The sequence below is a fragment of the Xiphophorus hellerii genome, chromosome 4 (assembly GCF_003331165.1).
Source record: "Xiphophorus hellerii strain 12219 chromosome 4, Xiphophorus_hellerii-4.1, whole genome shotgun sequence".
Lineage (NCBI taxonomy): Eukaryota > Metazoa > Chordata > Actinopteri > Cyprinodontiformes > Poeciliidae > Xiphophorus > Xiphophorus hellerii.
The window spans coordinates 14,337,058-14,350,938 of record NC_045675.1 but is presented as its reverse complement, the minus strand read 5'-3'; the positions used below and the strand labels follow the sequence as shown (position 1 = coordinate 14,350,938).

The following is a 13,881-nucleotide window of genomic DNA, read 5'->3' as shown; positions in this document are numbered from 1 at the left end:
CATAAATAAAATACATTTTTCATATGTTACAAAACTCTCATTTTAAATAATATATGAAAAATAAATCTATATTTACCCATATATGTCACCAGTCCGCCTCAACTGCGCTACTATAAAATATAGTATTGCCGCATGTTTCTATATGCAGTTTATGGTTAGGATGGCCTCTCACACTCTGGATGAAATGGTTAAAGGTAAGCATCACCCGCACCACATCTCTAATTGTTCACGCTTTAATTCAATCTCACTCCAATTTCTCATATCTCCATGAGAAGGAGGAGGAGAAAGCTCTTCCTCACCGCGTGCCCACTTTCCTTGGCTGGTCAGACAATCAGGAAGAGTAATGCTTATTTAACATCCAATTTAAATTCTATCTCACTTTTTTTGGATCCACACTACCACCGATTGCAATCATCCCGAAAGAGTACTGATTTGCGTGTGGGTGTGTGTGTGCAAGTGGTGTTGGGTCTTGTTCCAGAGAAAAAATAGACTAAAAATGAGTAAGAGAAGATAAAAAAGCAAGATAAAGGTCGTCAAATTTGTGTATAAGAACTTGTTTTGTTGTATCTCCTCTAAATATAACCTTCAATCAAATTATTCTCTTAGCTCTTTCATCTTTTACAACAACCCAGGGGAACAAAATGGAATTATTTTGTTAGCTCAGTTAAGTTGAATGAAATAAGTATTTTGGGCGTAAGAACACATTCAATTTCAATTTATATGTCCTTTTGATTATCATGTAATTTTTATTACAATAAACAGACTACGACAACTGTATGTTGTATTATAGAACTCGTGTAATCAATGATGCACTCAGAATGCCTATTAAAGTGCATCACACAAACATCCATTCTAGAGAAGAAAATTACAAATAAATTGCTTCTCACCTACAAATGGAAATATAAAAGAACTTTTAATGGTGACAGCAATGTGCTTCATTCTGGTCGTGTGAAGCAACAAAGAGATAATTAACCACGGGGATTTAGCACCTCTTGACTTGACTAGCTGAATTTGCTCTTTATGCTCTTAATTAGATCTGCTTGATTTTATAGCGTACCAAAACAAAAACCCTATTAAGCACCTTGAGAAATGCTGTTCATCCCACAAGTTTGTTTTATTGTGAGGACATTGTCATTGCCTTAAAATGTTGTCTCTGCATTTGGTATTGGTAGCCTGTCTCAACTCAAACCATGTTTTTAGCTGCTAAAACACATTGACATGTTGAAGAAAAGCATAAAAATTGAGAACTGATAATAACAGGGCGGGTAGCTTTAGAGCACTTGAGTCAACTAACAGTGGATTATGTCATGTCCAAAAGTTCTATGTCATGTTCTAATTGATATCTCTAGCAACAAAAATGCTGAAAAGGTTTCTTCAGTTTGCAGAAATGCACACTAGCCAAATATATCAAGTTTCCTTCTCATAAAAAAAGAAACAATATTTTTGACTGTGAATCATGTCCAGAGATATCTAGTCTCTTCACCTTGAACACTTGCAGTTTCCTTTCCCTCTCACACAAACACATTTTATACCAACTTTTGAAGCCTGCTGTTGGTAAAATTGAAAAACTCAAAAAATATTTTAAAACTGAAGGGAATTGAAAGATATTGAAACTGCAACTTATGCACCCCAGAAGTGTTATTTTTAAAACATAAAAAGCCCAAAAAGGATAGGACTTTAAGTGTGACTTTCAAAGACACTTTCTGCGATAACTAACCAACATCTGTTCTGGGAACCTACAAAAGTTCTGGTCAAAAAATCCTCATGTAAACAGAACACTCATCATTTTGCATAGCTGGCATAGGTCTAACTGTACAATGGAAATATTTTCTCTTAGTCCAATTACACTTCCTTATATAGATGGCCAGCTTTGCACCATTAATATTTCCAGGTTACTATGAGTATGATGATTACTGTCACTCAAACAGGATAAGAAACCAACTGAAAAGAAAGAAACATTTTAGAAGCAAACAAGCTGTTTGCAAGGAAAAAGACATGAAGCTTAAAAAGGAGCTCATTTCTTACCAAAGGCTATCTGATCTTGCATTAGTACATATTATGTACTATGTTTAAGTGCACAGGATGACAAATGCAACATATTCACACACATGTTGACAACTGTGATTACTCTTAATCTGTTTTATATTTTATGGATGGTGTGATCTTTCCCATTAGAGAAACACTTTTAAAAATGTGTATCTGCATGCACTGTTTTGTTATTTAGAAAATAAAACATAAAGATTGAAAAAAATAAAAAAATCTTGAAATTTAATGTCAGTTTTTAGACAGTTACAAAAATATGATTTCTCAATATCTTTTTAATTTTAGCACTGGCATTTGTTTCATCCCTCTTTGGCAGTTTTAAGCTATGTTTAAACATCTTACTGTGGACATGCTCTCTGCCAGCTGGCGTTTCTACTGTTCTGACCCAAACTGTTTAGCCAAAAAGACCAGCGCCTTGTCTAACATTTCTGTTAAACTGTGACTGAACCCTTTGTTTTATGCCTTATCAAGAACAGAACAACACTAATAAAGTGTCAAAATACCCAGACAACTGTAACAGAAAAATTGAAGAAGTGTCCGTATAAGTCAATATCTATAACATTGTAGAGCTAAAGATGATGGTATAGCTGACACATGATGAAGAAAGGCTTGCCCCACCTTACTGCAACACATCAGAGATCTTAAAATAGATTTGAAACTTTTAACGTCTATTCTCTGAGTTTATGATGTAGAATGTGCACCCAGGCCTGGCCCTATCATCATGGACAAAGTCATACCACAAGGCTCGTGTTTTTCCATCTGAAAGCGCAATAACAGCAATAATTATACTGTCAAACAGCAAAGTTTAGGGTACAACATGTCAGTCAGGGAAGCTTTTAGAAACACACAAACCTACTCATTGTGTAGACATTTGCAATTTTCAGTGCAGGTCTTCTGTTGATAACCAATAATATTCTAGAGACAGGCACCCTGACTGGCATTGACAAAGTGCTTGAGATATGTGAAGTAAAATTAAAAACAAACATTTACATGAGTCTTATGTCCTTTTACTAATCTCAAGTCACTTTTTCTTTCGATTTTTGTGTATATGTTGATTGTAAGGTGTTTCTATACAGCTGACTGCTTTAGTCAGATATATGCTGTACTGTATTTATGAGTCTGAAATACCCAGTTTTATTTAAAAACATCCTTCACTTTACAAACACAGAAGATGGACTTTTCTAATCAATGTCACTACTGAGATTTTTGAGCTGTTGCAATGCAGAGTCCTTGGAAAACTTTACTATCATCATAATTGTCTTGCAGGTAAGCGATGAGACAAATAATTACTGCCAGCCTGTAATTATGATTCAGGCAAACTCTTTTTAAAGCAGAGGCTTCTCTGTGTCTCTGTCCCCATTTCTCTCTGCACTCGTATTAAAGCTGAAGCTCTTCATGAGCTGAATGCAGTGTCACACTTCTGAACCATTTTCCCCTCTGTCCTTGCATTTTACTGAATCCATTGCCATCTCCCCACTGGTCTCTGTGTAAATGAGGTGAACACCACAGCAAAAAGGGGTGTGCATGAAAAATAAAGTAAGAGGACAGGAAAAAAGAGCAGCAAGCAAACCGAGGAAAAACTCAGAGGTTATTTATAGGGAGAAAGAAAAAAACACAGAGAACAAAGAAAACTTGTCATACCACAACATTCAAATCATAGTATGCATTAGTAAAAGTGCAACATTTTTATTGTTCCTTTGTATCATCAGACAGCATAACAGAAAAACAGTATGCATTAGCACTTAAATAACGCATTGATCTCAGTCTTTGAGATCCCACGCTATCTTTCCACCACCTGCATTAGTTTTGCATCAGAAACCAAAGGGAAAAAAAACAAAAAAAAACAGGATTTCTGTCATCCAGCTTTAAGCAACCAAGCCCATGAAGGTTTAAAGCTTCCAAATTATTTTATGGCACTCAGTTTTGCAATGAAAAATGGCAATTAGTTAATTTTGCCAAAGAAATTAACTTTTGATTGAAAAGTTAGCATTTTTATGCGTTTTGCATTGGGAGGTGTCCGATTAAAACAGGATCAAAAGTGATAAAAAAAAAACTAAAGAACTAAAGGCCAGAAGTTTAGCAATATTTAGCAGATTTTATTTTACCTCTAAAAACTATTTTTATTTAATCATGAGAAAGATTTTAGAGTGTACAATTGTTATGAGAATGCATATTTTCATTTCCTCCACAAAACCTGAAAGCTGAAATTATAACATTTTTGATAACTTCAATGCATGCAGCACTGGGACAGCATTTCTCTTCTGCTGCCCATACCATTATCACTCAAAACATGTCCATTTGGTTGACAGAGTTTTATATATGCTGTTTTTTTTATCTTTTACAGTTATGATCCTTTAGAGTTAAATGTTTTTTTTTTATATATTTTTTATGTCTATGTACCTTTTTCTGAAAATACTTTTTGTTAAATAGCTTGGAGTTATTCTGAAATTTCAGGAGCTTTAGTTATTATAATGTATTTGTTCTTGTTGTTTATTTAATTATCTGCTCCTAATGCCAGTAATGCAAGAGAGGCATTTTTCCTGCTTTCACAAAGAAAATCCTTGGTACGACATAATTGTGATTTCAGTTATATCTGTCCAGTGTAGAATAATTCAGTTAAATTTTGATTCGCCAAAAAGTCAAAAATTTGAGAAAAATAATATCGAAAGCAACCCAGATTCCCACAGGAAAAGTCTTAACAGCCTTTAGGTATCAGCTTCAATGCCATTAACAACCTGATGTTTATTATTTTTTACACTACTTACTCCACGTTTAACCTGTCCACTGAGTGAACTTACAAAGAGAAAAACAACAAAAGATCCACTTTAGTGGGCAATGACGTCCCTCACAAAAAGGAACTCCCCTCAAGTTCATGAAGCCCTGGGTGGTAAGCCATGCACAACACAATATGGTGAAACTAGACACAGCCTCAACCTGAACGCACAGTGGCTGTGGTTAACTCGCCGCTGATGTTTGCAGCGACACTCAGCGATGGAGAACCTCGAAGTTCTGGTTCTGATGCATTCAAATAAACCCAGATATTTCATCTGGCCTCATAGAAATTCATTGTTGACCCAAAGATAATGACAAAGACTCAGATCAGCTGATTATTTCACTGTACATATATTAATATAATTACATTCTGGCACTTTAACTTTAACTTTTTGAATTTAGGTAATGCAGTCAAAAGATGTAAATCGATGAACTTTATATATATTTTTGCAAATCTAAAGAAAAATTAAAATTCACATTACAAGTTAATATGTAGTTCCGATGTTTCACACTGTTGGCACAAAACTGCAGCTCTGACAGAACTCTGACCATAGCTGCATCGTTTCTCTCTTTTTTTATTGCTGTCCGTTCTTCTGAAAGACAAGCTGATAGCAGGTCTGCTAAATTATGGTCATTCTGCACCAAAACTTAAAGCATGTGCTCCTGGCGCTGGTCACTATTAAACACATAATTATTCTCCTCTGTACTAAGCAGCTCTCTAATAGCAGACGGCATGTCCACAGTCCAAGCTCCAAACTATAATGTTGTATGGAGTTTGCCAGAGGTAATCTCTAGCCAATGAGGGAATGTGGTCAACTGTCAATCAAATCACTATGGTGCCATACCTGGCTCGGTGAGGCTAGTACTACCCCTGAAGCAGGCACAAAAATCTGAGAACCGCCAGGCAGAGCCTCACCAGATCTGCTAATGGAAAATGAATCTGGCCAGGGTGGACCGGGTCCATACCGGTAAGAGGTGTTCTAGTGGAAAAGCGCCTCTAGAGTGCAATGTGTCTGTAAGTATTGGAGCTGAGGACTTGCCTCTGCTAGACAAGCTCAACATCCCCTGCTGTATACATACTTTAGAAGAACACAGCCGGTGCCACTAGGGGGCGCAGTCCAAAACACCTGGATATTGCTCCGCCTACGAGGAGTGCTCTCTGTCACTGCAGGGGGGCAATTGGTCATGAACTGTGTTTCTTCCTCGTCAATTATCTGCAACACAACCAAACACAAATAAATCAGCGATCAACACAAATACACTCAGACAAGAATTCAACAACATCATGTCAGTGGATTTGGCCACTAGTCAGACAAAAACCTTCTGACAAAAGCATTTGCTGCAGGAAAGGGAAAATAATATGGCAATCTGATCAAATAACGTTCTAAAACATTGGGAATTTTTGTTTAGTATAGCATATTTCAGCAACAGGGCAAATGAGTGTTTTAAATGATTAAAAATAAAATGAAGTTACAAAAAAATAAAACATCATTGCCATGGCAAAATAAAGGAAAGCCTTGAAAAGTTGAAGAACAGACTACAATATATAATGTTTGAGTTATTAATAAACAATGACAACTAAACAAATACATTTGAAGGAACTCATTTTTTTCAGCATTTTTGCAGTTTTCAAGACGTTTGTTCCCAAACAGAGTAGACCTGAACCAAAGGAATTGAGTGGTCTGGAAGGTTGATACAGCAAAAGACCTTTAATGTGTTATGTGGTGTAAATTCAAACTGGAGGACTCTCTTCATCTCACCTGGTCAGCCAATCACCTCCTCATGGACCTTCTGCACAGATTATTGAGGAGATGAGAAGGGTTAATTAGGCCAACTTTGTACTTGTCATATGTCAGATAATAGTTCGCATATTTTCTGTCTTACTGTCATAAACATGGAAGGCCAAAATATGTTTACGTTTAAGTGTTGTGAGAAATGAGAGAGTCTCAACTGGTCAGACTTGCATTTTCACCAGTTTCTACTAGTGTTTCATCAATGTAATAGCATGGAAAATCTTGTGTTTTCAACAACACTACTCAGATTTAGCCATCCTGTTTTCCTCTCATTTTACTTCTCCATCTGTTGAAGACTTGGGAATTTTCCTTTTATAGAGCTTTATGGTCATCTTCTGAAACTTTAATTATTGCTAATGGTCAAAGTGGATTACCCCTTACATCCCTAAACTGTGTTGTCTACATTGCATGTACTGAAATCATTTCGTCAAAGCTAGCACAAAGGTAGTCAAAATGTTGTGCTATGGCAGCTGCTCTATGTGATCAGAATACTTTCCCTGCCTTTACTCCTCATGTGTATTAATTATGCTGCTGTGCTCTTGACCCTGTGCTGATTTATTGATTGACCCTGAACTGAGTAATTTCACAGATACTATCAATTAGATACCTGAAAACCCACAAACTATGTGCAGTGATCTACTCATTACAATGCAATCATCATCTATGACACCATACCACTCCCTTTTGGAGTATATTTGCATAAATTTCAGAAACAGATGCCAAGGCTATAGGCATACTTTAGCGATAGCAAATGTAAACCTCCTCTATCCTTGTATAAGTCAGTTGGGAGTATATATGAAAGGTCATGTCAAATCTCTCAATGCATGCCGTCCAGTTTACCCTACATTGCCATAGGCTATGAATTCACATTATGTTTTGTACTTCATGAAAGACATGAAAATGAAACAATTCTCTTTCTTTTCAGTTACATACTATATTTATTGGGAGCAATGTTTACATTGCAATCAAGACAGACATGCATTAATGTAAAAAAACAATGTAAAAAATTTATTAATTTGGCTAATATTTAATAGAAAGCGCTTTTCTATTAAAAGCACGTCTTTGTAATGGATCCATATTTTCCAAATATCCACTCCTTCCTTATGCATTGAACAATATTGAGTTTGAGGCTTTTCTTCTACCCTGACTTGGAGAACTTGCAAGATTATTAGATACATTTTTCACTAAAACTAAGGCAATGCTATTTACTAGAATAATTGTTCATTTTTATTTTGGTGCCAAAAGATACAAGTCAAATAAAAATAAATGTCATTGACCCAAGAGGCCAATTTCTTTTGCAGTTGGCAGGAAATAAAACCTTTTTTTTTTTCCTTTCTGGTATATTAGAACTTCACACTTACAAATGTGCTCTTAGATTGTAATGATTCCTGGCTGAACAAGAAAAATGGAGCCCATGCTTTTAAAAGTCAAACCAAGATGGTCATACAAAAAATTAGGCGCGAGTCAACATAGTCACTGATATGGCAGGTATTTACCGACAGGTGGTCGGTACCAAACATACCATGAATAACATACAACATAAAAAAAACAAAATGACAAAGGTGAGACACAGCAAAGGGGCAAAATGACTTGCATCCTCAGCAGCAGCTTTGTTTAACAAGCAAGACTGCTAATGGACTAAGAAAACACAGATAAGACTAAAAACTTGTTAAATTTGATATAAAACATAGAAATGGATTAAACAGACCAGTTTTCTATGCTAAATGATCTAATCCTTCACAGTTTAAAATCTACATATTGTTCATCCCTATCATTACCCTAGTCTTAAGTCATTTGCTTTTGTTCAGCCCCAGGATAGTGAGGTATTTCAAGGCAGCCAACACATATACTGTCAGTTTTATCTTCTGAGTAAAATATAAAGAAGATATCTAAAAGGTTTTCAAGGCAGATGCTTGAAAACCTCTTCAAAGTGCTTCTGATGCTGCAGATGGCCAAGAACTCCATCTAAGTCATGCCAGGATGAATGAGCTGCTCACCATATATCAATCTTTGAGTCCAGGAACCATTTTGAAAACTTTACTTTTAGTCATCGCATAAGCAACTTCATGAGGTCACTCAGTACAGCTTGTAGTCATAGTACCATTAGATTTGCATCAGCTTTCCTTACCAGGTCAAAAAAGTGCATCATCTAAAATTGCATCATAACAAGGGTTTCCATGATCCCCTGAAAAAAATGGATTGTTATCTTTTTTTGTTTGTTTGCTTTTTATTTGCGTGAGGGCTGAAAGCCAATGGCAGAAAAACGCCACCCAGCCAAGGCAGATAAGCTTCAAAATACATGATGGTCTCTCTTCTAATGCAACCGCTTTATGTGTTGAATTTCTTGCTGATTTTAACGGCACACAAAACTACATAAGCTGTGCCAGTGAGCTAATATTCACTCCCCAGAAACCAAATATGTGTTTGATAGGACGAGACATCAGGGCAGTAGAGATGAGGAACTTTCTCACTCCATAAAGCTGTCAGCAGAGAATTTCTTTTGTCATGCCAGGTTATGAACGAGTTCCCTTCAAAAGTTGGTGGGTGTGTGTCTGTGTGTGTTAGAATAAGTCAAAGGAAGAGTAAGTTTAGCAGTCTGTGAGCTGTGTGAGTGTGTGTGTCCATGCATTTTCTGTGTATTTAGCCTGTCTGGGTCTAACAGATTACACCCCCACTTCTGTGTATGTTCCCATGGTTTCAAAGAGGCATCCTCAACCAGTCTGGTAGAGCCACAACATATGTTAAAACCAGCAGAGTCTTATGGAAAAGTATTGAACAGTATTTTTACAAAGACCCAACTAATTTGCTGTAAAATGACCCATGACTCTTTTATTATTATTACTCTGTTTTAGAATCTTCTTAGTTTTGCTGGTCAAGCCTTAGCAAAACTATCAAACCCAATACGAAAAACCAAATATGGTGAAGCAAAAAGCAGACTTTCAACCCAAGAGGCAAATCTTCTAAAGCCAGATCATGTCAATTATGTCATCCTTTTATGCAGTCACAAAACAATTTTCCTTTCCTTGTCCAATTTTGTCAGCCTGCTGAGAAGTAATGTCTCACCAGACATCGCCAACATTCCGTGCTGCTTTACAGTCTTGCCAAAAACCACACAGACACACACAGTGGCAGCTGACCTCCCCAGAGAGCTCAATAAAAGTGCTTTTCATCAAGTCAGGAGCTGTTCAGAGATGGCTGGGATCGGGCACACCAGCAGATTTCAAATGAGCTGTATGTTAAATAAACCTTGACGTCTTCTGTTGAAGCATCTCTCTTCGTTCCTTTCTTTCCACAACTAAACCCCAGTCAACTCAACTTCTTTTGAAAATAATGAATTTGTGTTTTGTTTTGTTTTTTTCGTATGGAATAAAGGACGTCAAACATGAAAGACTGATTGGCCAGTTGATAGAGAGATATGTTTTTTTTATTTTATTTTTGAAATAAAATAAATAAAATATTTTCTGTCCAGTGACAGAAAAAAAGACAGGTTACTTTGAAAGAGGGCCGTAGCTTCTAAAATCCTGGCAGGAGTATAATCAAAAGCAGGTCCCAGCAATATCTTTTTATACTTGCATCTAAAAAGCTTTGGCCACACATCTGCTTATTTCATCTCACCTTCTCAACACTCCACACTCAAACATGTGTGCAGCAGTATGACTGTTTCATCAGAGAAATCTACTCATTTTTAACCTGATGTTTCTGACATAAGGTTAGGAGGATGTACACTGAAAACTGCCACCACATATAAACAGCACGAAATCTGTTGCAAATAGTAATAATAACTAGATTTTCTAACATTAGCACTGAATAATGAGAAATGATGTGTACATAAAAATAAAATACTCCTCTCCTTTAAGTCAAAGTTCACAGAAGCCACAGCACAGCAGTGAGTTTTACTACAGCCACTGGGGGACTGCTGTGCAAATTTCCACATGAATTATACTGCAGGTTCTTTTTAAAAGGATAGCAGCTAAAAATCTCAAAGGCCCACAAGCTTCAACATGTGATTTCTCCATTTCTCCACTGATAAAAACAATTGTTTTGTATCCATTTAAAAACTGATTTATCTGCACAATAATAAAATCTCAGGTCCCATTGCAATGCCAACAACATTACAACCACAAATGCATTCTTTGCTAGTTTATTGTATATGTTTTTAAATGCAACATATTCACACCCTAGAATTCAACAACATAATAAGCTAATTGTATGGACTTTCACAACATTATTTCATAAACTGAGATTAAAGTGACTGAGATGCTGAAGCTTACAGCAGCGGTTAATCACAACCAGCACCATAATTACAATGTTAATCAATAACAGTGCAATTGCATTTTTCTGATATTGTACAGCCCTAAAAAATAAATTAACGTTCTATGTAGAGGTCTACTAGATTGTAATTTTTTTTTTTTTTTTGCTGTATGTCTAGTAATTCTGTCACTTTTAGAATGATGCAGCCTAAAATATTGATTCAATTCTCATCAAACCCTAGAAAATAACATCTTTATATGAATTTTTTTGTCTACCTAATGATCAAGCTAGAATCAGGAGGTTCTAAGGGTTGATTTACCAACCACCTGACAGATGGACAACCACTCCAAAACCTTGATCGGTATTGCAACACTGGGTCAGTGTAATAAATTCGAGGAACAAGTCATTTTTGTCAAGCTGATCTGTCAGTTATCAAATTTTAATGTTGGAGATGAGCGCTCTAGTCAAATAAGCTTATATTTGAAATGAAATCGACTACCTTAGCAATTTTATCTCTCACATAATTATACACAGGCAGCAAGAAGATATTTTCTAGACCACACACCACATCTTGCACTGCATTATAATTACAAAAGCCCCACGCATTTGTCCAGCAACACATTAGCATACGGTGGCAGCACCAGTTCTCTTCTAATTTTTTTCTTCTTTTTGAACTTCTGGCCTCGCTCTGATCCCTGCCTCTTCCATTTATTACTCAGGCTGAACCTGGTTTCATAAAACTCTAATTATACTGTGGACAGTTCTAATTGTACACTACACCCAATACATCATCACATATGAAAAAAAAAAAAAAAAAGATTTATTAGACTTTACACGCGTCAAGGCCAACAGACCTGGCATATGAGAAGAGCCAGCTGACGGTTGGCTCTTCTCATATTCTAAATCTAGCCTGTTGCAACATGTGAGGTGGAACCATCCAGATCAAACCATTTAAAAGCAAGACAACTGAAGTCAAACACAGTGCTTGCTTTGGAGCGCAAATGAAAGATGGTGCAATTTTCAGTTCCAACATGTGGGTAGCATTTTCAGCCACTGACAGTAAATGTAATATATTACACATATATCTTCCACAGAATACAGTATCATCCTTTAGTTGTGCAATATATTTTTAAATAGTTTCTTTTTTCTTTTTTTTTTTTGAGTACTGTCTATCAACGTCTTTATTTTCAGCTTATCCCATACCTGGAAATTCCCAGCGTAGTCTTCATCCTTGTCTCCTTCTGCACCATCCTTCAGGGCAATGAGGGTAAATCCTCTAAAGTAAGACGGGCTGGTTGCAGTCAGACTCACTTGATGAGAAAAAACAAGAGTAACAGCAACCATCAATTTACAGAGAATTGGGGTAAACGACAGTCTTGAATCCAAACAGAAACGGTGGGCTCAGTCAACAATCTATCTTCTAAGACTACAGAATAACACATTTCCATTATCTGGAGATTCAGATTTACTTTATTTTGGTAAGTTAACAACATTACAAAAAAGATTGTTACAAGCAGACTGGCAGATATGCAAAGCCTTCATGACAAATCTTTGTGTATTTTAAATCAGGGGTAAGATTCTTATCCATTTAGATGTCACTTTCAAGAAATATATTAAGGACACTTAGTAATTTTCATAGTAGGTGGTGATTTACATGACGCATTTTTTACAATTCAGGTATTCTCAGAATTAAAAGCTACAGAAATGATCACTTATGATATGTTCCTCAGAATGGCTTTGGCTCTAACAGTCACAGAGCAGATGGCATATGTTTGCAGTGTGCACTTTGGCTGCAGACAAAAAACAAGCAGAACAGGTCAGATCTGGGGCTGTGTTAAAGTCACTGTCATAAGAACAGGAGTTTGGAGAGTGACATCATTTTACTAGCTATTAAGAGTGCTCAAATTTAAAAGAAATCAACCGAAGTTGATGCAACCGTATCCGTTTCGAGCCGACTTCTTTGTGAAACAGCATCTTGTTATGCACTGGAACTAAATCGCAAGTGAACTTCAAGTTTTGCAGACGGAGTTGTTCTCCGTAGATCACCCACCTCTGTATGTGCTGCCCGGCTGGTACCGCTCAGGCTCCCCCTCAACCTGGAGTTGAAACTCGTTGTTGGTCTCCTTCCGATTGCTCTGAGCCCGTAAAACCCGACTGCAGTAGCTGTCCGCCTTCACGGCTCTGTCGAAGGGCTCTTCGGTGAACGCGAACGTGTTGCAGGTGACGGAAGAGATCAAGCAGAGCAGGAGGACAGCCCGTGGATATAGTCGGGCTACTATCATTTTCTTCATTTTACGACTCCGAAATTAAAGAGAAGACAAAAATGAATGTCTGAGATAGAGTACAGGTCTGCTCTGGTACTCACTCAAACTTGCCACCTGCTGAAGTGGACTTGTGCGCTCTTAGCGGGGCAAATCCATCCTGATATGAATGAGCCCGAAGAGGAGGAGGACTGGCTGGGATGCGCTGTGCGCTCTCTCTACATGAGCGGCACACTGAGCAGGACAGCAGGGGCACGGGCAAGTGGCAGAGCGTAATGAACGTTGCGTGGCTGTCTCTACGGCCACGGACACTTACAAACCTATCGGCGGTTCTCACCAACCAACAGGAGCGCCAAGACATCCACTGAGTTTGACTGACGCGAACGGTAGTCTGTATCACTTGATCCCCTGAAGGATAGCATGAACTCACAAAGCCATAGAAAAGAAAAACTCTAGGTTGCTGCTTTCAGTGACTAAACAAGTCTTCATTTATTGGCTCTTCTGAACCGGCAGCAGGAGGACGGAGGTTTAAGCGAACTTTGCTGCCTCCTTTCCTGTCTCATTCCCACCTTATTTTACTAATGTTGACAAATGTCTCAGTTGTAGATAAAAGTTAAATGGGCAGCTGCTTTCAGCAGCTCCTTTTCCAACACTGGACCTTAAGAAAGTTATCACAACATTGCTACTACATTTTAAAGCTTACAACCATTCTTAGGAGCGTGGAACTAAGGTAGTTCACAATAAGCTCAGCAGATGTGCAG

At 37.3% G+C, this 13,881-nt stretch overlaps 1 protein-coding gene across 1 annotated transcript in view; it reads right to left on the bottom strand.

The window, feature by feature from the left end:
• The window catches only part of spon1a (spondin 1a), a 52,845-nt gene extending 39,195 nt beyond the window's left edge, over positions 1 to 13,650 (bottom strand). Inside the window, exons 1-3 of the mRNA XM_032561199.1 lie at positions 12,910 to 13,650; positions 12,063 to 12,169; positions 5,896 to 6,029 (exon numbers count right to left, since the gene is read on the bottom strand). Coding sequence (XP_032417090.1) covers positions 5,896 to 6,029; positions 12,063 to 12,169; positions 12,910 to 13,150 — 482 coding nt within the window. The 5' untranslated portion in view covers positions 13,151 to 13,650. The remainder of the gene's footprint in view (positions 1 to 5,895; positions 6,030 to 12,062; positions 12,170 to 12,909) is intronic.
• Positions 13,651 to 13,881: the final 231 nt, after the last annotated feature.